The sequence below is a fragment of the Pongo abelii genome, chromosome 9, assembly GCF_028885655.2.
Source record: "Pongo abelii isolate AG06213 chromosome 9, NHGRI_mPonAbe1-v2.0_pri, whole genome shotgun sequence".
NCBI classification, from domain to species: Eukaryota; Metazoa; Chordata; class Mammalia; order Primates; family Hominidae; genus Pongo; species Pongo abelii.
In genome coordinates, this window is record NC_071994.2 from 791676 (window position 1) to 818559 (window position 26884).

At 57.9% G+C, this 26884-nt stretch overlaps 1 protein-coding gene across 6 annotated transcripts in view; it reads right to left on the reverse strand.

Moving 5' to 3' along the window:
• CHID1 (chitinase domain containing 1) overlaps positions 1-18210 on the reverse strand; it is a 40426-nt gene extending 22216 nt beyond the window's left edge. Inside the window, exons 1-9 of one of the 6 annotated variants that reach the window (XM_054523847.2) lie at positions 18108-18185; positions 15861-15964; positions 12047-12200; positions 10450-10599; positions 9686-9818; positions 8627-8671; positions 7629-7735; positions 6964-7025; positions 1347-1439 (exon numbers count right to left, since the gene is read on the reverse strand). In XM_054523847.2, coding sequence (XP_054379822.1) covers positions 1347-1439; positions 6964-7025; positions 7629-7735; positions 8627-8671; positions 9686-9818; positions 10450-10599; positions 12047-12157 — 701 coding nt within the window. In that variant the 5' untranslated portion in view covers positions 12158-12200; positions 15861-15964; positions 18108-18185. 6 annotated transcript variants of the gene reach the window in all.
• Positions 18211-26884: the final 8674 nt, after the last annotated feature.

Sequence of the window (26884 nt, forward strand, 5' to 3'; positions counted from 1 at the left end):
CACTGCACTCCAGCCTGGGTGACAGAGTGAGACTCTATCTCAAAAAAAAAAAAAAAAAAAAAGATGCTGCATGGGGGCCCCAAACCCGGGACACAGGTGAGACCCCAGCCCTGGACTTGGGCCCGTTATTGCCGGGGAGGCTGAGGTTGCTGGGCTGCAGGAGCAGAACCGCCAAGGCACAGCCAGGCCCCACCCCACCAGCACCACCCACAGGTCAGCCCCGCTGGCACATAAGGGAGAAGGAGGGGCCAGCGCACACAGCAGTGCGGCAGACAGGAGGCTCCCCAGGGCTCGGTCTGGGACAGGACCCCCAACACCTGGTCACAGGCAGAGGGAGTTCTGTCTGCACATTGCTGGGTACATGTGCAAGAAGCTCAGGCCATGCACGAAGCAGCTCCCAGAGCTCAGCCCTCAGCACCCCTTCTGCTTTCCACTTTCCAGGGTCTTCCATCAAAGGATCAGTCTGAGCCCACCAGGAACTAGCAACTGCGTTGTACTGGGAGCCAGAAGGGTCTAAGCACAGCCTGCCCCAGCTCCAGGGGAGGAACCTGGCCACGACAGCGGGACCAGGGGCACAGGTCTGAAACCTGGTCTGCAGGACATGCTGCTGTGTCTGCCCCGGCACTGCCTTGCCCAGTTGCAGCCCACACTGATCAGCGGAGAGCCCTGGAAAGCTTGGAGAGAAGTCGGTTGACCGTGCAAAGGGCCCTCAGCAGCCTACAGGCTGTGAAGGAGGCCACCAAGCTGCCTGCTTAGCCAGGGGTGCTACCCTGAGGGCATGGACGGCCTGTGCTGGGACAGGCATCTGCAGGGTGGCAGCCTCCTGTGAGCACAAACTGGCTCTTTTGTGAGTCTTTCTAACCAACCTCAGGTTTGGGGGTGCACCCAACCACACACAGCGAGTGGCCCGCAGTCACCTCTCTGCCTCTGGAGGGAGAGAAGGCTGCAGAGGTGCAGAGGGCTGGCAGTCTTCCAGAGTGGCGGGCCAGAAAGCCCAGTGTCTGCCTGAGGGGCTGCCCTGGGCAGAGCCCTGGGACTTCTGCCTCGACACCTTGGGATGCCCCCAGCCAAGCCAGCCCTGCCTGGGCTCTGTGACTCCCCAACCCAGCCTGCTTCTGTCCATTTGGCCCCCAGGTCTGCCCTGGGACTCACGTGCTGACTTGGAGCCTTCTCTGTGCCCAGCACAGGGGCACAGAGTGTGTGTGGCAGCTGAAGCCTCTATACAGACGGGATGAGGTTTGGGTGTTGAGCAGGAGGGCCTGGGCCCTTGGCCGACACCCTGCACTGGCTGCCCCCGACCCCAGAGCCCTCCACAGCCACCCCCACACCTCAAGAGCAGCACTTACCCGGGGGTGATGGCAGGCGGGATGACCAGGAGGGCCAGCAGCCGGGCCTGGTGCAGAGCCTCAGCCAGGTGGGTGAGCATGTGGATGAGGCCCCTGCAAGAACCGAGAGGTGGGGTCAGCAGCGCCTGGCACTAAGGACTCTCCCGGGGTTCTGTGACACCTGCTGCCTCAGGGAGGGGTGGGGCTGGTCCCCAGCCTGACACCCTGCAGCAGGGCAGGTGGGTCCCTTCGTGGGAACTTCCTATCCATCTCTGGATGTAGCCCCAACAACACTGTCTCATGCCCCAGTGGGCCCCCCTAGAGTGGGGGCCTGTGCAGTACCCCAGGAACCCCCAGAAAGAGGGGCTCAAACAACCAGAGACAGCCTCACGTGTCCACATCACACTTCAGACACCTAAAGACATGGCAGGTTAAAAAAAAAAAAAAGGCTGGGCACAGTGGCTCACGCCGGTAATCCCAGCACCTTGGGAGGCCGAGACGGGCGGATCACCTGAGGTCAGATCAGCTTGGCCAACATGGCGAAACCCGGCCTCTACTAAAAACACAAAAATTAGCCGGGTGTGGTGGCACGTGTCTGTAATCCAAGCTACTCAGGAGGCTGAGGCAGGAGAATCACTTGAATCCAGGAGGTGGAGGTTGCAGTGAGCCAAGATCACACCACTGCACTCCAGCCTGGGCTGAAGAACATGACTCTGTCTCAAAAAAAAAAAAAAAAAGACACACCAGGTGAGAAAAGGCCCCCAGCAGGCCCAGGACACTGACCCGAGGGCGGCCGCAGGGCACTCCAAGGGCCCCACCTGCCTGGTGTAGCTCAGGGAAGGAGAGGGCAGGGCACCGGGCAGGGCAGGAGACAGGGAGCAGCAGTTAGGCCTCCTCTGGCCCCTGGAGGTGGAGAAGGCAGGAGCATCTCGGAGCAGGCTGGCAGTGTCCCCCAAGGGATGGCACTAGCCTCCCTCCTAGCATGGCCCAGGAGCAGCCATCAGGACCCCAAGCCAGCCGTGTGCACACGCTGGTGTCCATGAGTCCACCCAGCAGGTGGCCTCTGCAGAAACTGGCCTGCAGCACATGCTGCTGCAAAGCTGGGTTTCCGGATGTCAGGGTGATGCGTCCACACTGGGCAGGCTCTGGCTGTTACCGCACATAGGAGACTGTCACTCTCACGCTGCAGTCCCCTGGGAGCAGCCCCATCTAGGGAGGAGACCCACCCCTTAGGGGATGACAGGAGGACTGAGAGTGGGGCAAGAGCCGGCCCCTGGTGGCCCCAGGTCCCGCCCTGCTCCAGCACAAGCCTCTGTGGGGCTCGGTGAGAACCGGGTTAGGTCAGGACGAGGTGACGGTTCCTCAGCCAGTACCCAGAAGCCCTGCTGCTCCCAATGGTGCCAGGACCAGGGCCTGGCACATGCAACTGCTGCATAGTGGCAGCTCCTGTTTCCCTGACATGGCCCAAGTGGGACTGTCATTTTCCAAGCTAAGCCCCCGTCAATTCCTGGGTAACTCTGGCCCAGATCATCTGGTGTTAGTTCTGCCGGCTGCAATGCAGGCACAGTCCTCGGCGGGAGGCAGTGTCTTTGGGCAGCCCGTCCTCACGCCTCTGCAGCCGTGTCCACAACTCTATGGGTACCAGAGGCTGTCACGCACTGTGCACCACTTAGAGGTGGTGGTCAAGGAGGGTGCTGCCCCCCGCCCCTGAAACACCAGAGCAAAGTGAGCAGAGTAAGCCCTGCCCAGATGCCTGGGGAAGCCGACCCTACCTGGGGGTCTCCTGCCTGGCTCCCAGCCTGTGGGCTCTATGCTGTCTGCAGGTACCCACAGCTCCCCAGGATAGTGGTGGGATGGCCTTCCTCCAGGGCCACACCAGACCTGAGGGCCAAAAGGTGCCCCCAGCCACTCTGTGAGGGGCCCAGGGAGCCTGGGTGTCCACCCACAGTCAGGCTCACGGTGTGGCCCAGAGCTGGCCTTCAAGGAGGACAGGTGTGAGTCAGGTCTACCCAGGCCCCCAGGAGACAACATGGGCCCCGGAGGCGATGTGAGCTGCAGCTACAGTGGTGCAGCATTGCCCGGAGTGCTCATCATGACAGACCCCCTCATACTACCAGCTGCTGGCACTGGTGGCTCCAAGCGCCCCTAACATAGCCCCTCTGGGCATGGGGGCAACTGTAAGGGGCTGATCCAGAGCTCAGGAGGGACCAGAGGCAGCAACATCCCTTCTAAGGGCACTGCCAACAAACTCTGCAGGAAAAGCTGCCCCTGAGCCTCTGTCCAGGGCCCAGTGCATGGGACCGAACCTGCAGAGCCCAGCCGTGGGCCTGGCACCCTGGGGGCTGGGGTCCCAAGTGGTGGTCGGAGGCAGGACTGTGCTGAGGCAGCTCCCAGGCAACAGAATGCCCAAAGGAATCTGCCAAGCTGCTCTGAGCAGCCTGGATACTGCCTGCCCCTGCCATGCTGGCAGCTCCCCACCTTCCCTCAGCTCCCCACCTTCCTGCAGGAGCCTGGACACGAGGTGCTTGCAGGCTGCTCCCAACCGTCCTCCCCTGCTGCAGCCACTCCCGCTCAGCAACCCCCCTACTGCCTCCTGCCTTCCCACCCTGACGTTAATGACCCCTCGGGAGCCCTGACACGAGGCTGTCTCAGTACCCGCAGCCTCCACCCCAGACACGAGGCTGTCTCAGCGCCCCCAGCCTCCACCTGACATGAGGCTGTCTCAGCACCCCCAGCCTCCACCCCAGACACAAGGCTGTCTCAGTGCCCCCAGCCTCCACCCTAGACACAACGAGCCTGTCTCAGCACCCCCAGCCTCCACCCCAGACATGAAGCTGTCTCAGCGCCCCCAGCCTCCACCCCAGACACAACAAGGCTGTCTCAGTGCCCCCAGCCTTCACCCCAGACAGGAGGCTGTCTCAGCACCCCCAGCCTACACCCCAGACACAGGGCTGTCTCAGCACCCCCAGCCTCCACCCCAGACACAGAGCTGTCTCAGCACCCCCAGCCTCCACCCCAGACACAATGAGGCTGTCTCAGTGCCCCCAGCCTCCACCCTAGACACAACGAGTCTGTCTCGGCACCCCCAGCCTCCACCCCAGACACGAGGCTGTCTCAGCGCCCCCAGCCTCCACCCGACATGAGGCTGTCTCAGCACCCCCAGCCTCCACCCCAGACACAACAAGGCTGTCTCAGCACCCCCAGCCTCCACCCCAGACACAACAAGGCTGTCTCAGTGCCCCCAGCCTTCACCCCAGACAGGAGGCTGTCTCAGCACCCCCAGCCTCCACCCCAGACACAACGAGGCTGTCTCAGCACCCCCAGCCTCCACCCCAGACACAACGAGGCTGTCTCAGTGCCCCCAGCCTCCACCCTAGACACAACGAGCCTGTCTCAGTACCCCCAGCCTCCACCCCAGACATGAAGCTGTCTCAGTGCCTCCAGCCTCCACCCCAGACACAATGAGCCTGTCTCAGCACCCCCAGCCTCCACCCCAGACATGAGGCTGTCTCAGTGCCCCCAGCCTCCACCCTAGACACAACGAGCCTGTCTCAGCACCCCCAGCCTCCACCCGACATGAGGCTGTCTCAGTGCCCCCAGCCTCCACCCCAGACATGAAGCTGTCTCAGCGCCCCCAGCCTCCACCCCAGACAAGAGGCTGTCTCAGCACCCCCAGCCTCCACCCTAGACAAGAGGCTATCTCCTGAGGAGCCTCTGGTGCCATCTCACTGCCTACCTAATGCTATGAAACGGAAATGAGTTACGGTAAATCTCTGATTAATAGACCCGTTCTCCCAGGATTAGTGAGAAGGCTGGAAGCTGGCGGACTCTGTCTCCTGCTGAGACACCCCTCTCCTCAGAGGGTAATGGAAGGTCAGCCCCGGCAGGGTCCACTGCCCACTGCTCAGCAAGGAACCCCTCAAAGCAGGGCCTGGGATTGTCCCTCAGCCAGGAACGCAGGCACCTGATCCTCCGGCAAAGCTGGGGCCCCTCAGGAGCTGCGCAGACAACAGGCTCCCCACAGCCTTGCAGACATCCTTACCCCCACTGCAGTGCCCCTCCCAGCCTCCCTTCACGCAGCTCCTTGTCCTCCTGCTGCTGCCAGGCCTCCCAGGAGGGAAGCAGACAGAGGAGCCTCTTGGACACATCTGGTGGGGGGCGCACTGAGGGGTGCTGGCTGAGGGAGTGGGGTCTGGGCACCAGGATCCAGTGGGGGAGCACACTGAGGGGTGCTGGAGGAGGGTGTGGGGGTCTGGGCACCAGGAAACAGGACTCCAGGGCTCTTCTGGAGCCTGGGCCTGGGAGCAGTTCTGGGAAGAGCCTTGGACTGCTGCCTCCCAGGCAGTGAGTCCTTCAGAGCCCAGTGGGAGGATCGGCGGGGCTGCAGAGGCTGGAGCCACCCACAGGGGCAGGGCCTGTACCGGCTCCAGGCTGAGGGTCCTCTGAGCCCCTGGGCAGGAATCCTGCCCTACCCCTCATGGGCTATGCCTCAACAATGTCCCTTCCCTCCCTCAAGCTTAAGATCTGTGTGGGGACGCTGCCCCGGGTGGGCAGAGCCTGGACCTACATGTAGCTCCTTTGCCCACAGCAGCAATGGGATGAAAGTGCCATGGCTGCTGCAGGGGATACCATGGAGCCTGAGCTCAGGCCTGGGCTCTTAAAGCACAACCAGAACTACTTCAGGTGGTGGGGGCAGGGGAGCTGATTCCAGAACCCACGGCTCGCACAGAAGGCTGCAGGGCTGGACAGCTGCCATAGGACTCTGCTGTCCAGGCACCCGGAGTGGAGACCGCGCCAGCCTCGCTCGCTGCAACCAGTGGAGTGAGAGGAGTCCACCTGTCCTGAGCATGTCGAGGACGCCCCCACCAACATCCTGGGCAGCAGTACTGTCCCCCTGCTATCTTTTGTGGGGCAGTCGCCCACTTTGGCAGAACAGGGAAGGTGGCTGTTTCAGGTGAGTTGGCAGGGCTGCTTGGGCAGGACCAAGGAAGGGCCATTCCTCAGGGCTGTGGTCAGTCCAGTCCAGGCCAGGCCGGGGGGGGGGGGCCATGGCACTTTCTATCACTCCCTCCGTTCCTGGTCACGTGGCCCACAGGGAGTGGGAACCCACGAGGGTCATGGGCGGGCTGGGCTCTGATGTGGCAAAAGGAGGCGTGAGGGAGTGCTGTGGCCGCCTCCCGGTGGAGGGGACTGCTGCAGAGCCTGCGGGCCTGGGAGGCATTTCCCAGAGGCCGCCATGGCGGCCCACACCACAGGTCCTGGCCATGCGCAGGGACACCCCCAGGAAGGCTCCCTGAAGCTCAGTGAGGAGTTTCTGTTTGTGTCCAAGCTCAACCTGCTGTCACCATCCAAGCCATCTTTCTCTTGCCAAGTCCTCATGAATGAGGGTCCTCGAGTTCCTCTGACCACCCAAGAGAGGCATCAGGGCTGGTGCAGCAATGCGTTCAGAGCTGGCTGCCTGCCACAGGCTGCTTCCACTTTTCTGAGCAGGTGTCCATCTTTTGTGCAGCCCCATCCCCACCCCAGGCACAGGGACTGTGGAAGGAAGGCCCTCCCCAAACCCCTGGCCTTTCCTCCAGCCTCCTTCAAACACCAGGGCCAGGAGGAGGGCCACCCACCACCACCTGTGCCCACTCACACGCGCTTCTGGCTTAGCAGCTGGTTCCAGACCTCCACCACGAAGCCATCGAAATGCTGGTTCTGAAAGAAGCAGTCACAGGTAAGGAGGACCTGGAGGCCCAGGAGGGATGGGTGGAAAGACAAAAAGCCCGCCACCTCGGCCCACGTGGTCAGGTTGTGGCCTGGTCACTCACAAGGCAAAACCCAAGCCTCGGCTGTATGCCCAGAAGGGCCTGTCTGAAGGAGGAAGTGTGGGGGGTCCCAGAGGAACAGGAGTGGAGGGGCCAGTGCTCTCATGCATCCTGCCCACCCATGCACCTCCCCCAATCCCACCCCGGGGGCCTGGGGGCTCCCTGACCCGAGGCCCAGGCATACTGGCAGCCAGCAGGGCTGGGTCCCCTCCCAGGAGGGTAGCAGGCAGCTGGGCTTTGCCCAAGGGAAGAACCCTGGCCCAGCAGACAGGTCTCCCATGTCTGGGACCTCCAGAAGACCTGTGGTCAAGAAAGTGAACAGCAGCCTGAGCCTGGCTGATGCTGCCTTCCCTGGAAGATGGGGGCTGCACCAGAAGGTATCCAGGGCAGAAGCCAGAAAAGCCGAGTGGAGGCCTCACGGGAGGCCCAGCCAGACGGCCAGGTGGGACCTGGAGGGCTGTGCTCAGGGGCTGGAGCAGCACACAGGCCTCACCTTTGCCACCTGGACTACGGTCTTGCTCAGCTCCTCTATCTCATCCTCACTGTCTAAGACGTTCCGGAAATCATCGTAAGTCCAGTCCTCAAACAGGAGCCGAGGCACTGCAGGGGCAATAGACACACACAGGGGCCGTGACTGGGAGATGCTGGAGGGCCCCTGCTGCTTGCTGTCTCAAAACGGCATCCCCTTGGCCTCCAGAGGGAAGTGAGACCACACAGTGAGGGGCAGGGAGGCCACCTGGAGCAGCCACATGTCCAGAGAGGATGTCCCAAAGCCTCACAGGCTAGAGAGGGAGGGAGGGTGGGGAAAGAGCAAGTAGGCCTGGAGCAGCCACAGGTCCAGAGAGGATGTCCGAGAGCCTCACAGGCTGGAGAGGAGGGGTGGTGGGGAAGGAGCGAGCAGACGCTGACAGTCCTGGTACCCTGACACCAGCTCCCCACAGGGCTCAGTATGGTAGTGGCCCCACCTTACAGGAGGTAGGCTGCTCCAGCTCAGCCCTGTCACCTGCTTCTAGCATATCCCAGAGTCTCTCCCTTGGCAACTCATGCTCTTAATCCACCGCCTCTGAGGCTGCCACTGGACGTGGGGACACATGTCCCCCCTTCCCCAGCCGTGAGCTACAGGGGCACAGATGGGCCAGGGTCAGCATCACCCTCAGGCCGAGCCCAGGGCTTGGCCCCAGCTGCTCTGATAGGACTCATCAGGTGAATAAAGGAAGAAATGGGAGGGAGAACAATGAGGGCAATGCCACTGGCCAAGGAGGTGCTGGCTTTGGAGGGCCACAGCCTGTGTCGGGAGGAGAGCTCAGGACTCCAGCCAGACTAAGGGCTGTGAATGCCAGGCCAGGGCCAGCCTCATCTCTGAGCAGTCAAAGTAACCTGTGCCGCAGCAGCACAGCCGGGTGATCAGAACATGTGGAGACCCCAGCGCCCACCTGTCCACCCTCGCAGGTCGAGCCATCAGGGCCTCCACTCCTGGTCTGCCGGACTTACCTATGTGCAGGCCCTTGGCATGCTTCCTGACAGCTCGCATCCACCCTGTGGGACATGGAGGGGACAGTCAACACACGGACGTGCGCCCAACTGGAAGACCCAGCCTACCTGAGGAGGAAAACGTGGCAGCCGCACAATACGCAATGGGAAGGGCAGGGACGGGGAGGCGGGTGTGAGAACCCACCCCTCCCTGGCCCAGGGCTGGCTCTTCACAATCTCTTCCTGACCCCAACTCTCCATCACCTCCCCACGGTTCTCTCAGTGTCAGGGAAAACCACTCCTGCTCTCGGAACTCCAAAACCGCCTAACACTTCCCCTGCCATTTCTCTCTGTCCGAGCCCAAATGCAAGGCGCCGCCATGTAAACTCGGGCAGACGTCATTAGGATGTGCCATCGGGAGGCAGCCTCCGCCTGAACCCCACCCTCCTCCCTGGTACTGAATGAAAATCGCTAAGAGAGGGACAGAGGAGGAGAAGCCAACGGCCTGTGCCCTTTGCTGCCCAGAGGCGGCCTGAGTCACTGCAGAGCCTGTCCCGCACACGCTTGCGTGCAGCCCGGAAGTGCCAGGGAAGGCCCCCCTCACAGCCACCTGGACCACGCGCAGAGCTGGGCGGAACACTCCGAGGCACCAACCTGGCCTTGCAGAGGGTCCCACAGTGGCGACCACCTCAGAAACCCCCTCTACCAGGCCTGTCCTGCTCCACTCACCTTCCCACTTAGCACACCAGCCCACACCATGGGCCTGCTCTCCCAGCTGGGCCCCAAGGGGTGAGGGCGTGGGCCTCACGGTCACCACACTCACACTCACACCGTCTCACACTTAAACATGTCCACACCCACAGTCACATTCAACACACTCACAATCTCTTCTCTCCCACATCATCAGTCTCACACTTACACACTCACATTCACACTTAAATCACGCAGAGACTCACACACACTCCCATACAGACACCCACAAAGAGAGACATACCTACTCACACACACACACCCCTGCTCTCGCACTCACACTCTTTTCAGCCTGTGGGGCAAGCACAGTCAAGCAGGAAGGATGAGAACCTTGGTCCACGTCGTGGAGGCCCGTGACCTCAAACATCTCACGGCCACGTCTCTTCAGTTGCAGCCAGACGGGCGAGATCTGTGTGAACTTGCTCCCAAAGACCTTGGTGACATCATAGCCATGGCTGTTCCACTGGCAAAAGATGGAGGCATCAGACGGAGGACAGGTGAATGAGCACCTGTCTCACCATGGTGCTGTCACTCTGGCGCCTCTGGACGTGCCCAGGGCTGGCCAGTATAGACAGATATCAGCCCGGACTGACATCAGCTCCTGGCCTGGGGTATCCTTCTCCTACTCTGGACTGCCACTCACAGCCTGGGACCCAGGCCACCACATCCCTTTCACCAAAAGTGACTGGTGCTTGTCTCAAGCCCCGCCTGGAGCTAGTGCACACCACTGCTGCAGGATGGCAGCTGGGAACAGCAAGAGAAGAGGAGGCTGGGTGTGAGAACCCACCCCTCCCTGGCCCAGGGTTGGCTCGGCACACCCACTTCCTGACCCCAGACGACCTGAGAGCCCACCTCTGGATTCAGGGGGAACCCACAGAGATCATCACAGCAAGCCCCTGGAGAGACCCCCAAGGCCTTACACTCTGACATCTCCAGAATGGCATCTCTCCCACTGTAGCCTCACAGCAGCGGCAGCTCCGGGAGATCTGAACATAGACCCCCATCACTGACTGGCCAGAAGAGGCCATCACGGGGCCAGGGCAGCCCGCCTGAGCCTCAGGACCTCCCTCTGCACTGTGAAGGCCCCAACTTACCGGAGTGACATAGCCCAGTACATCCCCAGCAAAGTGTCTGTCCCGGGCCTTTGCCGAGCAGTAACTGCGATGCTCAAGAACCACGCTCTCAGCTTTGAGGTCCGTCACCACCAAACCCCGCTCTTGCACCGGCTTATCTGAAAACTGACTCTGAAATAAACGGAGTGAGAGAAAAGCCTCAGTCATCTGCCCTCAGTGTAGAGCACAGAGCCCCACCCAGCAAGTCCCTTCCATTCAGCCAGCAGCCGAGTCTCTGGATCAACACAGTGCTGCTGACCCGGAGACCCTGTATGTTGAGGATCGAGGCCACAGCAGGCAACTCAATTCAGAAGCGCTCTGGCCGTCAACAGACACTGACCGACTGTACAGGGCCTTTCCCATCCTTGCTCCGGGCTGGAAGGCAGGCAGGCAGCCAGACAGCTATGGTGGCTCCCTCCTTGCATATGAGGGTGGGCGGTCTGCACCAGCTCTGGCCACTTGATACCCATCCGGGCACTCCAGGGCCACACACTTTGCTGGACAAGAACATGCCAGGTGGGCTGGGTGCGGTGGCTCATGCCTGTAATCCCAGAACTTTGGGAGGCCGAGGCAGGTGGATCACCTGAGGTCAGGAGCTGGAGACCAGCCTGGTCAACATGGTGAAACCCCATCTCTACTAAATATGCAAAAATTAGCCAGGCGTGGTGGCGGGCGCCTGTAGTCCCAGCTACTCGGGAGGCTGAAGCAGGAGAATCGCTTGAACCTGGGTGGCAGAGGTTGCAGTGAGCCAAGATTGCGCCACTGCGCTCCAGCCTGGGCGACAAGAGCAAAACTTCATCTCAAAAAAAAAAAAAGAACAGAACATGCCAGGCACACGCCACCATGCTGGCCAACCACTGCCTGCCACCGCCCCTGCCAATGCGAGTCTTTTCCTGCCATGTCACACCTCCCCCTACTCCACCTCTGCTCCTGGAAAACTTCCATCCAGTTATCAACTTGTCTCTTCTTCCCACACTCTGTGGCCTGACTCAGCCTCCCCTTGACCTCGCCCCAAGGGGCCCCGTGAGAGAGAGATGTCCACTGCATGGTTTATTTGCCCCCATACAGCACAGAGAGAGCATCTGCCAGTCCAGGACTAGGTCTCAGGAACAGTCTTGTGGCAGGGTCTGGCCAGCGGCATGGGGACTGCTGGGGCTGAGGGGTGGTTCTATGAGTTTATACCCTTGAAGGTGCCATCCCCAGGGCCATCCCCGGGGAACGTCCCAAAAAGCATGAGGCAAACACAGCTCAAGGCCACGACAAAGACAGCAAGATGAAGATGCAGGTGATTCACGCAAGAGGTAGAGGATGGAAACTGGCAACCAGCACATAAAACAAGCCCCACGTGGGCTTGCCCTCAAAACCTGGCTCCAGAGGCTGCTCACTCAGAGGTGCTGACTGGCCAGAGCCCCAGAACCACACAGGCCACCCACCGGCTGCGGGCTCATCAGGTGCCTTTGTGAGAAGCCAAGCCCCTCGAGCCTCCTGGTTCACAGGCCCCAGTGGACAGAAAGGAGAAGAAGATGATGGATCAGCCCTCAGCCAGTACAGTCACCTCAAGTCCCCAGGCCACCCTTACCTTCTCCAGCAGCGTCTTTGAGGCGGCTTTTTTGGCATCTGACTTTGACAGGGTAGCGTGAACAGGGCTGCAGGCCAGAGCAAGCCAGAGGAGGTTGAAGAGTGTCCTCATGGTAGGTGTGTCACAGTAGGGTCCAACCTCGGGGTCCAGAGGGCTGCAGGGAGAGCAGAGCACATTCAAACAACCGGCAGAGAAATGCAGCACATGGGCAACCCCTCTGCTGATGGGGCCACTTTCTTCTAATAGGGCCTGGGTCCTCATGCACTGGGTGAGGCCTTGCCCACTGGGACAGAGCCCTGCCCTGGACCAGCCGTGGCGGCCACAGTCTATTCTCCAGTACTCCTGGGCCTCCTGACTGAGCCACCAGTTCCTCCTAGACACCCAGAAAGGAGCTTCCTCACCATCAGCCATAGAACCCTCCCCTCACAGCCCAAGGCCGCCCTGACCACCACTGGCAATCTAGGAAAGCATTGGTTCCCACCTCCTCCTTCAAACCCAAAGAAAGCCAAACCATGGTAGGGCTTAAGTGTAAAATAATGAAGCCACAGGCTGGGCCACGTGGTGGCTCATGCCTATAATCCCAACACTTTGGGAGACTGAGGTGGGAAGATTACTTGAGCCCAGGAGTTCGAGACCAGCCTGAGCAACATAGTGAGATCCTACAAAAATTAAATATTTGGGCCGGGAGTGGTGGCTTACACCTGTAATCCCAACACTTAATGGGAGGCTGAGGCGGGCAGATCACCTGAGGTCAGGAATTCGTGACCAGCCTGACGAACATGGTGAAATCCCGTCTCTACTAAAAATACAAAAATTAGCCAGGTGTGGTCGCATGCACTTGTAGTCCCAGCTACTCGGGAGGCTGAGGCAGGAGAATCGCTTGAACCCAGGAGGCAGAGGTTGCAGTGAGCCAAGATCGTGCCACTGCACTCCAGCCTGGGGACAGAGCAAGACTCCATCTCAGAAAAAAAAAAAAAGAAAAAAACTGTAGGCTCAGAGAAGCCTGCGATAATAACGATGATGGTGGTGATGCCACGTAAGTACTAGGAGAAAATATAGCCACCTATTTATGCAATCTCAGGGTGGAGAAGGCTTTTCCAGCTATATGAGCAATGGGAGAGATTAGGAAAGAAAATACCACTGGAGTAGAACTATATACAAATGTAAGACTTTCATTCAGGAAATAAAGAAGGAGATGTGAAGACAAATAATAAACCAGAAAGAATATTTGGAACACGCTTGACAATGGATTTCTACCCATAATCTATTCATAACATGCAAATAAATCTCACAGATCAAGAAAAGACATTCCAGTAAAAAATGTCCCGGCTGGGCACAGTGGCTCATGCCTGTAAATCCCAGCACTTTGGGATCCCAGCCGCCACCAGGCCTGGCTAATTTTTGTATTTTAATAGGGATGAGGTTTCACCACATTGGCCAGGCTGGTCTCCACCTCCCGACCTCAGGTGATCTGCCCACCTCGGCCTCCCAAAGTGCTGGGATTACAGGTGTGAGCCACTGTGCCCGGCTGTGGGACCTTTTTTTTTTTTTTTTTTTGAGTTGGGAGTCTTGCTATGTCACCACACTGGAGTGTGGAGTGCAGTCGGCTCACTGCAACCTCCGCCTCCTGGGTTCAAGCGATTCTCCTACCTCAGCCTCCCGAGTAGCTGGGATTATAGGCGCGTGCCACCACATCCGCCTAGTTTTTGTATTTTTAGTAGAGATGAGGTTTCGCCACATTGGCCAGGTTGGTCTCAAGCTCCTGGCCTCCAGTGATCTGCCTGCCTCCCAAAATGAGCCACCGCGCCCAGCCATGGGGGATTTTCCACATACGCTGAAAACATGAGGATGTTCATGGACCTGGCTCTCCCAGATGCTGGAACACAGACAGGCACTGCCATGCTCATGATGTGCCAGTCAGTGAAGACTCTACAAGACAGAACTTACACAGTTCAGTCCTACAGAGAAAGCATGTACGGAGGGGTGGTAAAAAGCAAACGATGTGCCCTTAACGTGGAAGCTTAAGAAACAAAACAAAAAAGTAGCCTGGGTGCGGTGGCTCATGCCTGTAATCCCACCATTTTGGGAGGCCAAGGCGGGCAGATCACCTGAGGTCGGGAGTTCGAGACCAGCCTGACCAACATGGAGAAACCCTGTCTCTACTAAAAATACAAAATTAGCTGGGCGTGGTGGCGCATGCCTGTAATCCCAGCTTCTCGGGAGGCTGAGATGGAGAATCGCTTGAACCTAGGAGACGGAGGTTGCGGTGAGCCGAGGTCGCGCAATTGCACTCCAGCCTGGGCAACAGGAGCAAAAACTCCATCTCAAAAACAAAGAAACAAAACAAAAAATAAATGAGCAGGCTATCTGGAATTGCTGGTCATTCTGTTTCTTCTCTTTTACTTTATCTGTATCTTCTGGTCTTCCTGCACTAAACTTTTATTATACAGTTCACGTTTAGGTTCTAGGGGCTGCCAACAAAAGTGATTCTACTTTCTGGCCGGGCGCGGTGGCTCACGCCTGTAATCCCAGCACTTTGGGAGGCCGAGGCAGGCGGATCACGAGGTCAAGAGATCGAGACCATCCTGGCTGACACGGTGAAACCCCATCTCTACTAAAAATACAAAAAATTAGCCAGGCATGGTGGCGGGCGCCTGTAGTCCCAGCTATTCGAGAGGCTGAGGCAGGAGAATGGTGTGAATCCAGGAGGTGGAGTTCGCAGTGAGCCGAGATAGTGCCACTGCACTCCAGCCTGGGTGACGGTATGAGACTTTAAAAAAAAAAAAAAAAGTGATTCTACTTTCTTTCACTGGGGTTGGGGGCAGTGGCGGGGGGAGCTGAACAACCACCATAGCCCAGCCAGGCTGTTGGTCCTTCATGAAGCTTTGGGACACTGTTGGGAAGAAGCTCTTGGCTAGTTTCACAGCTCTGGCAGCACAGACCCCTCTAGACCAGCTGAGGAGGTGGTCTAGACAGGTGGGGAGCTCAGCCCAACTCACTACCCAGCAGCTGGGCACATGGCCTTCCCCTTGGGTCACAGGCTCCTGAGGATATGGGAGCTCAGGCCCAAGAGGCTCCAGGAACCCCAGCCAGGCAGGTGCACCTGTCAGAAGATGCTGCCAGAGCCAGGCCTACCACAGTGCCTACCCTCCTACCCAAAAGACTTCCTGGCCAGGAACCTGTTTTCACTTCCTCTGAAACCGTCCCCTTGATCTGCTTTCTTCTGCAGAGGCACACGCTGCCCCACTTTGTCCTGTCTCTTCCCTGGGTGAGACTGGTGCTCCTGGTGCAGACTGAGGAGACTGTGGCTGCCCCCAGGCAGGGAGTTTGCATGCATTGGTACCCAATACACCCACAACACACCTGCATAGAAAGAATACGCTCCTGGAGCAAGGTCAACCAGTGAAGCTCCCCCACCTAGGAGGCAGGGAGCCACAAGACAGCCTGACCTGCAGGCTTATGGGGAGTTAGGAAGGGAACTCTCAGGGCAAGCACAGCAGCACCCAGTACATGGAGCCACAGGCAAAGGCAGTGAGTGCTTGAACAGCCACGGCAGTTCCAAGAGGCTGTGCAGGGGGAATAAGAAGGCCCAGGCACAGATCACCACCCTCTGCCCCAACCCCCAACCTCTCCAGCCCCTCTCCTCAGTGATACATCCCAAAATCAGAAGGAAGGGCAGCAGCCTGCTGCCACCTCCCACTAGCCCCACTATCTTTCTGCTGCAGCTGAGGCTTGGTCTGAGTCAGCAACAGCCCCAGGGAAGGTGGGGAGGGTTCTGGCCATGGCACAGGGAAGACGGCCCAGAATCACTTGCCTGGCCAGGCTGAAACGGCGGCTGCCTCAGCTCCCAGGCACCCAGTCTTTGACCCCAGCCCATTCCATGACCACTGGCTCCTTCTCTGTCTTCTGGGTGGAAATCTGGGTCAGGGAGGAAGGAAAGGAATGAAAAACCAAACGGTGGTTCTCCAGGGGACTGGCCCAGGAGTAATTGGAGGGCACACTCAGGTACCCAGTGACCAACCACTATGGGGCTGGGTCTCTGCCCCTACCTGCTGTCCTGAAGATTTGAAACAGGGCCACTGTCCACCACCTAGTGGCTCCTCTGCCTATGACCTCCCTGCCCCCCAACCTGTGATTTCACATTTCAGGGAGGGAAGAGGAAAGAGTGGAAGAGGAAGACAGTCCTGCCAGCATGTGTCCAGCAGACGGGGCACTAGGAGAACCTAACTGAGCACAAGGCCAGGGTACTGCCTCTGTCCACTCGCACTTAACTTGCCAGCTCTGTGATGAAGTGCTTGGATACAGGCTGCTCACAAATACTGGGCTGCTTCTTTGACTTGCCATGGAACTTTCCAGACAACTGCCCCAGGGAGACGGTGTGTGTGATGTGTGAGGGGTGCTCACACTGCAACCAGGCCTTTGTCTGGGCTTTGGTACCTCCCCAGCTCCCCACTGCTCACCGGCTGCTCTGCTCTGAGGCCCGTGAGGACACTCTCCATCATGCTCTTCACATAACACAGACTCCCAGGCTCACACACACTGGGTTCCTGCATCAAAACGTTTCTTCCCCAAATGCCAATGACCTTCCCTTGGGCAGAACGGCCCCGCACACAAAGGGAATGTGTTGTGTTATGAAGAGACACAGGCCCCGACCCTGGTCACCCAAAGGGGTCCCAGAAACCGCTTTGTAACAAGATAAGGTGGAGCGCTACTGCTCCCACTGTCCTGTCTCCCAGTCCGTAGGTCCAGGACCTCCTCGGTGGTGTTGATGGAAATGATGGGAGTGACAGCAGGGGCTTTCCAATGCTTTTCATGGAGACCAGCAGTAAGAAATGCACTTTACGTCACAGCCCAGCACATGTGTATGTCATGTGTGCACGTGTTGTGCATGTGTGCACATGTGTTGTGCATGTGTGCGCATGTGTAGAGCGACAGCAGCCAATCAGAGCTAACTCTATTCTGTGATGGACGCACTGGCAACTCCTGTTCTGTTGTGTTTTGAAGAACTAACTGGTGCATGGTGGCTCCGGCCTGTGATCCTAGCACTTTGGGAGGCCAGGAGTTCTTGACTGGTTTTGGCAACACAACCAGACCTGGTCTCTACAAAAAATATTTTTCTGCCGGGCAGATCACCACATCAGGAGTTCAAGACCAGCCTGGCCAACGTGATGAAACCCAGTTTCTAAAAACGATACAAAAATTAGCTGGGTGCAGTGGTGTGCACCTGTACTCCCAGCAACTCGGGAGGCTGAGGCAGGAGAATCCCTTAAACCCAGAAGCGGAAGTTGCAGTGAACCGAGATCGCGCCACTGCACTCCAGCCTGGGTGACAGGGTGAAACTCAAAAAAAAAAAATTTCTTAGCTGAGTGCGCTGGCGCATACCTGTAGTCCCAAGTAGCTAGGAGTCTGAGAGATTACTAGAGCCCAGGAAGTCGAGGCGGACGGGCGGGCGGGTCACCCTCCAGTTTGGACAGTCAGCAACGGAAGCTTCAAGGGTTGGGGCTGAACCAAGGGTGGGTGGGATCGCGTCTGATGCGCCCTCCCTTCACGGGGACCGCGTGCCCCTCACTGGGAAGGCGGCCCGCCTGGAGCCCTACTGCCTCTGCTCCCCCTGGGGGTCCTGGGGACCCAATGGCCACCACTCTGCCACGCGAGGCGCGAGCTCACACACTCCTCACCCGCCGGCCACATCCCTTGGCTGCGCACTCAGGCCTCTTCCACCCAGCGCGCCTAGCTCTCAGGCTCGCTCGCCCTAGCGCACGCGCTCCACCTCCCACTCGCGGTCCCCCCGACACGCGCCCCCGTCGACACTCGCCCTCCACCCCCGCCCTCGCCCTCGCTCACCCTCGCTCTCATAGCAACCCTCTCTCACCCTCGTCCTCACACCCTCTCACACGCCCCCTCACACACTCGCTCTCTCTCACGCACCCGCCCGCGTCGCCCGCGACCCCACGCCCGTCCGCCCGGGGCCGAGCCTCGCTGCCCGGCGCGCCCACTTTGCGGGAGGGAAACTGAGGCCGTGCAAGGAGGAAGAGCAGGGGCCGGCCGTCGCGGGGCTCACCTGCATGTCAGGGAGGCCGGACGGCCACAAACGCACGGCCGGAAGACGCTCCAGCGCGCCGGAAGTCCCGCCCCAGGCGCCCGCGCGCCGCCGCCGCGCACGGCATGCTGGGATGGAGAGGGGCTTGGCCGGGACAGGGGACTGGGCAGGGCTGCCCGAAAGCCGGGGCCGGGGCCGGGGCGGGGCCGGGGCGGGGCCGGGGCCGGGGAGGGGGCGGGGCCGGGCCGGGCCGGGGGCGGACCCCGGGCCCGGCGCGTTCACCTTGAGCGCCCCTCGTGCTGGCGCTGGAGCCGGTTATCAGGTTCCCGGCCCAGGGGGAGCCGGGTTCCCAGCGCCACGGCTATTAGGCAGGCCTGGCGCCCTCGGCGTGGGGCCGCGCGGGGCCTTGGGCTCCAGGGCCTCAGCCCGGCTGGGCGGTGCCGGGAGAACCGTGCGGTGGGCTCCGCCCCGGCACGCTCCCCCGGGGACCCGGAGTCACCACTCCTGGCGTCCCCCCGACCCCCGCCTGGGTGGACCATCTCCATCCCCAGGCCGATGGCGCCCACTGCGCTGTCTCCAGCGGGGACGGCCCGAAACGCGCGCTCTCTCGGTCCGCACCCCCGCCTTGCACATTGCATGAGCCGGAGCCCCAGGAGGCAAACCGAGTTCCCAACTCAGCCCCTCGCGCTTGGATGAACGAGCGCGTGGCCAGCACTTTGAGTCACCGCGCATTCTACGCGGCACAGGCTGTCCGACCCCCACCCCCAGCCCTAGTCGTTCCCGGCGCAGTTTCCTACAGAAAACCGCACGGCCGGGCCCCACCCTGCCCCGCTTAGCCGTTCCCGGGGCGCGCGTGGGCTCCGAGACACCCTGCACAGCTGCTTCCCCATTTCTGCTGCTTGGGAGCTTTCTCCTTAAACGAAGCTTTGTTCTTTCTTTCTAGTCACGTTTCCTTCTTTCCCTTCCCGGTATTTTCTGCCAGCTGACTCCCATGCCTTTCCTGGAAGGGGCTGGGGGCTGCATGCGGTGCGAGGCACGTCCCCCACCAGCTGTGGGCTTTCACTCAACTCAGCACTCGCTCTCAGCAAACGGCCTGGATGGTGGCCTGAAGCCTGACCTTTGGGGGTGAAGACCTCAAGTCGGCAGAGCTCTGGAGAGGGTCCCAGTAAACTATGGCAGGTGTCCTCAGGGACATATGCGCAGTCCTTGCAATGCTAAGGAGGCCATGGCAACATCCAACTTCTCTTAGGAAAGGCACTTAGCCATTTTAGGATCTCATTGAGGTCAGAGGTCTTTGGCGCTAAAGAATTGCAGAATCGATCGGGCAGCCACCGCCTTTAATCCTAGCACTTTGGGAGGCCAAGGCGGGTAGATCACTTGCGGTCAGGAGTTCGAGACCAGCCTGGCCAATATGGTGAAACCCTGTCTCTACTAAAATACGAAAATTAGGCGTGGTGGCTCATGCCTGTAATCCCAGCTACTGGGGAGGCTGAGGCAGGAGAATTACTTGAACCTGGGAGGCGGAGGTTGCAGTGAGCAGAGATCACACTGCACTCCAGCCTGGGTGATAAAGTAAGACTCAGTCTCAAAAAAACAAAAAAAAAAAGAATTGCAGAATCTACTTAGGGTTCACTCTGGGCCAGAACTACAGACTCCAAGAGCAGATGGGGCCCGCAGATGGGACGATAGGAAGCCCAGAGCCAGGCCCCTCTGCAGAGCTCCCGCTGGCCCGATTCCTGGGGGAGTCTTGTCAGTTGCCAGCACAAAGCGGTCCGCTTCCCAATCTGCATAGTTTGTGTCAATGGGCCCCGTGTACCTGGATTGAAAACTGACTTCTTGGCTGGGCGCGGTGGCTCACGCCTGTAATCCCAGCACTTTGGGAGGCCGAGGCGGGTGGATCACAAGGTCAGGAGATGGAGACCATCCTGGCTAACACGGCGAAACCCCGTCTCTACTAAAAATACAAAAAATTAGCCGAGCGTGGTGGCGGGCGCCTGTAGTCCCAGCTACTCGGGAGGCTGAGGCAGGAGAATGGCGTGAACCCAGGAGGCGGAGCTTTCAGTGAGCCAAGCCATTGCACTCCAGCCTGGGCGACAGAGTGAGACTCTGCCTCAGAAAAAAAAAAAAAAAGAAAGAAAACTGACTTCTTTAGGTGGACACCCATCTTTTAGCCTCAGGAAGATACTGAATGAAACATACCAAGATTTAAGAGAATCAGAACCAACGTGTTAGCATTCCTGTATTAAGTGAAACTTGAACACATTTCGTATTTTATGTTTTTGGAACATCTAAGATAACTTGCAGTTCACCACATTTAAAATTTGAATCTGTTAAGTTGTATGAGTTTTTAAACAGGTGCAGTGGCTGACCCCTGTAATCCCAATGCTTTGGGAGGCCAAGGCAGGAAAATCGCCCCCCCGCCAAAAAAAAAGTATTACAATGAAATAGGGTTTCACTCTGTCACCCAGGCTGGAGTGCAGTGGATTATGTTTCACTGCAGCCTCCATTTCCTGGGCTTAAGCAAACCTCCTGCGTCAGCCTCCCCAAATGCTGAGATTATAGACATGAGCCACCTCACCAGGCCAATGCATGAGTTACTGAAGCACCCGAGATTCTGTTACCAATTCAGACAATCTAAAGCATGCAAAAAGGAGTGAAAAGAGGCTTCATTTATAAATTATTTGAAATGTTGAAAATTGCTTAATTGAGTTTATAGATGGGACCAAATATTATGCAGAAGCCCCTTTAAAGTGACTGCAGGCCAGGCGCGGTGGCTCACGCCTGTAATCCCAGCACTTTGGGAGGCCGAGGTGGATGGATTGCCTGAGCTCAGGAGTTCGAGACCAGCCTGAGCAACATGGTGAAACCCCATCTCTACTAAAATACAAAAAAGTAGCCGGGCTTGGTGATAGGCACCTATAGTCCCTGCTACTTGGGAGGCTGAGGCATGAGAATCGCTTGAACTGGGGAGGTGGAGATTGCAGTGAGCCGAGATTGAGCCACTGCACTCCAGCCTGGGCAATAGAGTGAAACTTTGTTAAAAAAAAAAAAAAAAAAAGGCCAGGCACAGTGGCACATGCCTGTAATGCCAGCACTTTGGGAGGCCAAGGCAGGAGGATTGCTTGAGCCCAGGAGTTTGAGACCAGTCTGGGCAACATGGTGAAACCCCGTCTCTACTAAAAATACAAAAAAATTAATCGGACGTGGTGGTGTGCACCTGTAATCTCAGCTCCTCGGGAGGCTGAGGTAGGAGAATTGCTGGGAGGTTGAGGTTGCAGTGAGCAGAGATTGCGCCACTGCACTCCAGCCTGGGTGACAGAGCAAGACTCCGCCTCAAAAAAAAAAAAAAGTGATGTAAAGTTTTCTAGGCTTAAAAGGGAATAATAGGGGGTTTGTAAAATTGAACTTAACAGGTTAATAAATTGGGTTTTGAATGTATAACTTCAATGTATTGAAATTAAATTTTAATAAACCAAATCCTAATTGTTGAAATTTAATATCAATCCAAGCATAACCACCTTGCCCAGGCACTAAACCAGCCCTCAGCCCCCATTCCCAGCCCTCCCTATCCGGGGTGGGTGTGGAGTGCCCTGGCGGAGGTCCAGGCTCTGCCCTGTAGGCCCAGGTCTGACCTGCCCTGAGGCCCTCCTGCTTGCCCACTGCCTGTCTGCTGTGGGCATGGAGGGGACAGAGTAGGGCAGGGGCAGCCCGGTGGGGTAAGGAGGCCTGCAGAGATGAGTGTTTCTGCTGCCGACTGGACCCCTGGCTCCTGCTTTAGGAGACCCATGCCTTACCTGGGATGTTCCTGGGTCCCCAGCCTGAGGATGCCTCTCAGAGACATCCTCAAAAGCACTCGAAGGCTGGGAGTGGTGGCTCATGCCATAATCCCAGCACTTCGGGAGGCTGATCACTTGAGCCCGGGACATCAAGGCTGCAGTGAGCTGTGATTGCACTGCTGCACTCCAGCCTGGGCGACAGATAGGACCCTGTCTCAAAAAAAAAAAAATTACTCACACCTGGTTGTTGGAGGTGCCTGGTGGCTGTGGGGCCTTTGGGGCTGGGTTTGTGTCTTCCCCAGGCTGGCCAGTGCTCCTGGGTGGGGTCGCAGGCGGCTCTGGGCGACTCCTCATTTGCAGAGTCAGCACAGGCAGGGCCCTTCCCGAGAGTGGCAGCCTCGTGACTCTGTCCTGTTCTAACTAGGAGACCTTGGCCTGGGTCACCCAAGGGCAGGACCTGGGCCACTATTGCTGACCACATCCTGTCGCTCCTAGGCCTTGAAACATTCCAGTTTAGAGGCCGGAAGCCCAGGAAGAGAGGGACACACACCAGCACTCCCTGCTGCCTAGCCCTCCCCACCTGTGGACGGAGACATCCTCTTTGGGTGCTGGGATAAGCAAATCCAGGGCAAGCAGGAGGGGGAAGTGGCACACTCACGCCCAGCGGAAGCTTCTGGATCCAGTGCCAGAGCCAGCACAGCAGATCTCTGTCTGTGTTCCACGTGTGGGCCCCCGCTGGCCCGGCCGGCCCTGGCCAGTGACAGTTGCGTGTAGGTGTCTGGTTGGTTGCCGGGCTGATGCTGAGCCCCGGGGCGGGCATGTGTGGTGGCAAGTGGCCCTAGCTTTGTGTATTTGCCCTTTGCAAAGGGCTGTGTGCATCACAGCACCATTGTGGGTTTTATACTTCTCACTATCACACAGCCAACTTAAAGTACCGCAAGCTGGCCGGGTGTGGCGGCTCACATTTAGGGAGGCTGGGACGGGCAGATTGCTTGAACCTCAGGAGTTTGACACCAGCCTGGACAACATGGTGAAACCTCGTCTCTACAAAAACATTCATAAATTAGTGAGTCCTAGTGGCACGTATAGTTCCAGCTCCTCAGGAGGCTGTGTGGGAGGGTCATCTGAGCCCACGGAGGTGGAGGCTGCAGGGAGCTGTGATCACACCACTGCACTCCTGCCCAGGTGACAGAGCCAGACCCTGTCTCAAAAACAAAACAAAACAAAACAAAAAACTATGCTGGGCGCGGTGGCTCACGCCTGTAATCCCAGCACTTTGGGAGGCTGAGGCGGGTGGATCACAAGGTCAGGAGATCGAGACCATCCTGGCTAACACGGTGAAACCCCGTCTACCAAAAATACAAAAAATTAGCCGGGCATGGTGGCGGCGCCTGTAGTCCCAGCTACTGGGGAGGCTGAGCCAGGAGAATGACGTGACCCCGGGAGTCGGAGCTTGCAGTGAGCTGAGATCGCGCCACTGCACTCCAGCCTGGGCAACAGAGCAAGACTTCGTCTCAAAAAAAAAAAAAAATCTGGAAGCAAAGGGGAGGGGCCGGCTGCCTGGCCTTGATGAGAGCAAGAGGTAGTATTTCTCCGTGGTGGTGGGTTGAATGGCAGCCCCCGAAAGCTTGTCTAAGTCCTTGCTCCCATACCCATGAATGCAACGGTGCAACCATATCTAGAAATAGGATCTCAGCCGGGCGCAGCGGCTCATGCCTGTAATCCCAGCACTTTGAGAGGTTGAGGTGGGTGGATCACCTCAGATCAGGAGTTCAAGACCAAGCCTGGCCAACACGGTGAGAACCCATCTCTACTAAAAATACAAAAATTAGCCTGGCATGGTGGTGTGCACCTGTAGTCCCAGCTACTCCAGAGGCTGAGGCAGGAGAATCCCTTGAACTTGGGAGGTGGAGGCTGCAGTGGGCTGAGACTGCGACCCTGCACTCCAGCCCGGGAGGCAGAGTGAGACTCTTGTCTCAAACAACAACAACAAATAGAAATAGGGTCTCTGCAGAGGTAACTAGGGTGAGGATCTTGGGATGAGATCATTCTGGATATAGGGTGAGCCCTAAATCCAATGACAGGGGTCCTTGTAAGAAGAGAAGGGAGGTCGGGCACAGTGGCTCATGCCTGTAATCCCAGCACTTTGGGAGGCTGAGGTGGGTGGATCACTTGAGGTCAGGAGTTCAAGACCGGCCTGGTTGATATGGCGAAACCCCATCTCTACTAAAAATACAAAAATTATCTGGGTGTGGTGGCACACGCTTGTAGTCCCAGCTACTCAGGAGGCTGAGGCAGGAGAATTGCTTGAACTTGGGCGGCAGAGGTTGCAGTGAGCCAAGGTCTCGCCACTGCACTCCAGCCTGGGCAACAGAGTGAGACTCCGTCTCAAAAAAAAAAAAAGGGAACAGAAGGGAGATGCAGCTCTGAGGCAGATGCAGGGGGTGAATGTGGGGGTGGGGCCTCCAGAAGGAACCAACCCCACTGACACCTGCTTCTGCCTTGCTAACGGCGAGGCCAGAATGCGTTTCTTTTGAGTTGCAGCCTCTGGTTTGTGGTCATTTTTCAGAGAGTCCTAGGAAGCTCATATGGCCATGTGGAAAGCCTGCAGTGATAATTTTAGTCAGTATACTTTATTTCCTTTTTTTTTTTTGGAGTCTCGCTCTGTCGCCCAGGCTGGAATGCAGTGGCACCATCTCAGCTCACTGCAACCTCCACCTCCTGGGTTCAAGCAATTCTCCTGCCTAAGCCTCCCGAGTAGCTGGGATTACAGGCACCCGCCACCATGCCCGGCTAATTTTTGTATTTTTAGTAGAGATAGGGTTTCACCATGTTGGCCAGGCTGGTCTTGAACTCCTGACCTCAGGTGATCTGCCCACCTCGGCCTCCCAAAGTGCTGGGATTACAGGTGTCAGCCACTGTGCCGGGCTTATTTTCTAACTCTCTTTTTCTCATACCAACCCTAAAATTGATGAATATTCCACCAGCTCACCTGGCTGGGCCCATAGAGAAGCCTGGGCTGGAGGCCAGGTGGGTGGGTGCTGGCCCGGAGGAGAGTGCTTGCTGCAGAACCCCCTGGCCAGGGAGCCCCTCGGGTGCTGGGAAGCTGACTGTGGGCAGGGCTGGTCTGGCCTCAGCTGGTCTGGCCAGTAGAGCCGGGGGGCATTGCTCCACGGGGGTCTGAGGGAGCCCAGAGGCTGTAGACTCCTGCTCTGGGGCTAACAGGAGGCCAGGAGTAGCAGCATCTGTGGGTGGGGGAACAACAGGATTTTCATGGCACCTCCCCACCCCTCCCCCAGCTGGTGTCACCTGCTGTATGGTTCCTGTGTGGCTTTGGGCATTTGGGGAGGTGGGGGAGCATTTACTGATGACTGATGGTGCCTGTGGGAATGGACTTGGCGGTACGGATGATGAGACACAGGACAGAACGGGGGACATCCTGATATGCCCTGGAGCCCCAGAGGCTTCATGACGCCCCCCACGTTGTCCTTGGGGTGCACCTTACACACTGAGGCCTGGTAATCATTAGGTGTTCATTAGGATCTAGGTTTGTCTGGGTGTGGCAGAGCCCCTAGCCACGCCGTTCCAGACGGAGTGTTAGCCATCAAACTGTGTTCCAAGGAGGGGGTGGAAAGGCAGGCAGGAATTCGACATCCTGCCCCAAATGGGCACACGTCACCTCTGTTACGGGGTGAATTTTGTTTCCTAAAAACACATATATTAAGTCCTAACCCCAGTGCCTCAGGATGTGACCTAATTTGGAGGATTGCGGCAGATGTAATTAGTTCAGATGAGGTCAGTAGGGTGGGCCCTAATCCAATAGGACTGGTGTCCTTTTTAGAAGAGGAGATTATGGCCTTACGCAGTGGCTCGCACCTATAATCCCAGCACTTTGGGAGGTCGAGGCAGATCACTTGAGGCCAGGAGTTCGAGACCAGCCTGGAAAACACAGTGAAACCACAGCTCTACTAGAAGTTAAAAAAAAAAAAAATTAGCTGGATTTGGTGGCACATGCCTGTAATCCCAGCTACTCAGGAGGCTGAGGCTGGAGAATCACTTGAACCCGGGAGGCGGAGGTTACAGTGAGCTGACATCACGCCATTGTCCTCCAGCCTGGGGACAAGAGCAAAACTCCATCTCAAAAAAAAAAAAAAAAAAAAAAAAGAGGAGATGAGGACACAGAGGAGTACCTAGGGACAACCCTGTGCAGACCCAGGGAGAAGATGGCATCCATAAAGCCAAGGAGAGAGGCCTCAGGAAGAGCATGCCTGGTGGACATCTTTTTTTTTTTTTGAGATGGAGTCTCGCTCTGTCGCCCAGGCTGGAGTACAGTGGCGCGATCTCGGCTCACTGCAAGCTCTGCCTCCTGGGTTCACGCCATTCTCCTGCCTCAGCCTCCCGAGTAGCTGGGACTACAGGCGCCCGCCACCACACCCAGCTAATTTTTTGTATTTTTAGTAGAGACGGGGTTCCATCATGTTAGCCAGGATGGTCTCGATCTCCTGACCTTGTGATCCACCCGCCTCGGCCTCCCAAAGTGCTGGGATTACAGGCGTGAGCCAACGGGCCCGGCCCCGGTGGACATCTTGATCTTGGACTTCCAGCCTCCAGGAGTATAGGAAGACAAATTTCTGTTGTTCCAGCTGCCCAGGCTATGGTACATTGCAGGGCAGGCCCAGATACAATCTCCCTGCACGTTCTGCTATCACCAGGAAATGCCTAGCTGCAAAGGAGGCTGGGAAATGTAGTCTTGATTCTGGGTGGCCACATGCCCACCAAGTGAGGAGATCAGCTACTGTAGGAGGAGGGGAGATTCAGCAGCAGGGCTGGATTCGCAGTCTCTGCCGTCGGCACACGTGCAGGTCTGCAGGGCACACAGTGTACATGCTGCTTCCTGCTCATTGGGTAGCCAGTGAACCATGTGACATCCAAGTCCCCGGGAATTAAACCAGCAGAGAACTCTCACTCAGCTCTGCAGGGAGGTAATAAAGGTGTCCTGCCATCCCTGCTAGGCCGAAGCAA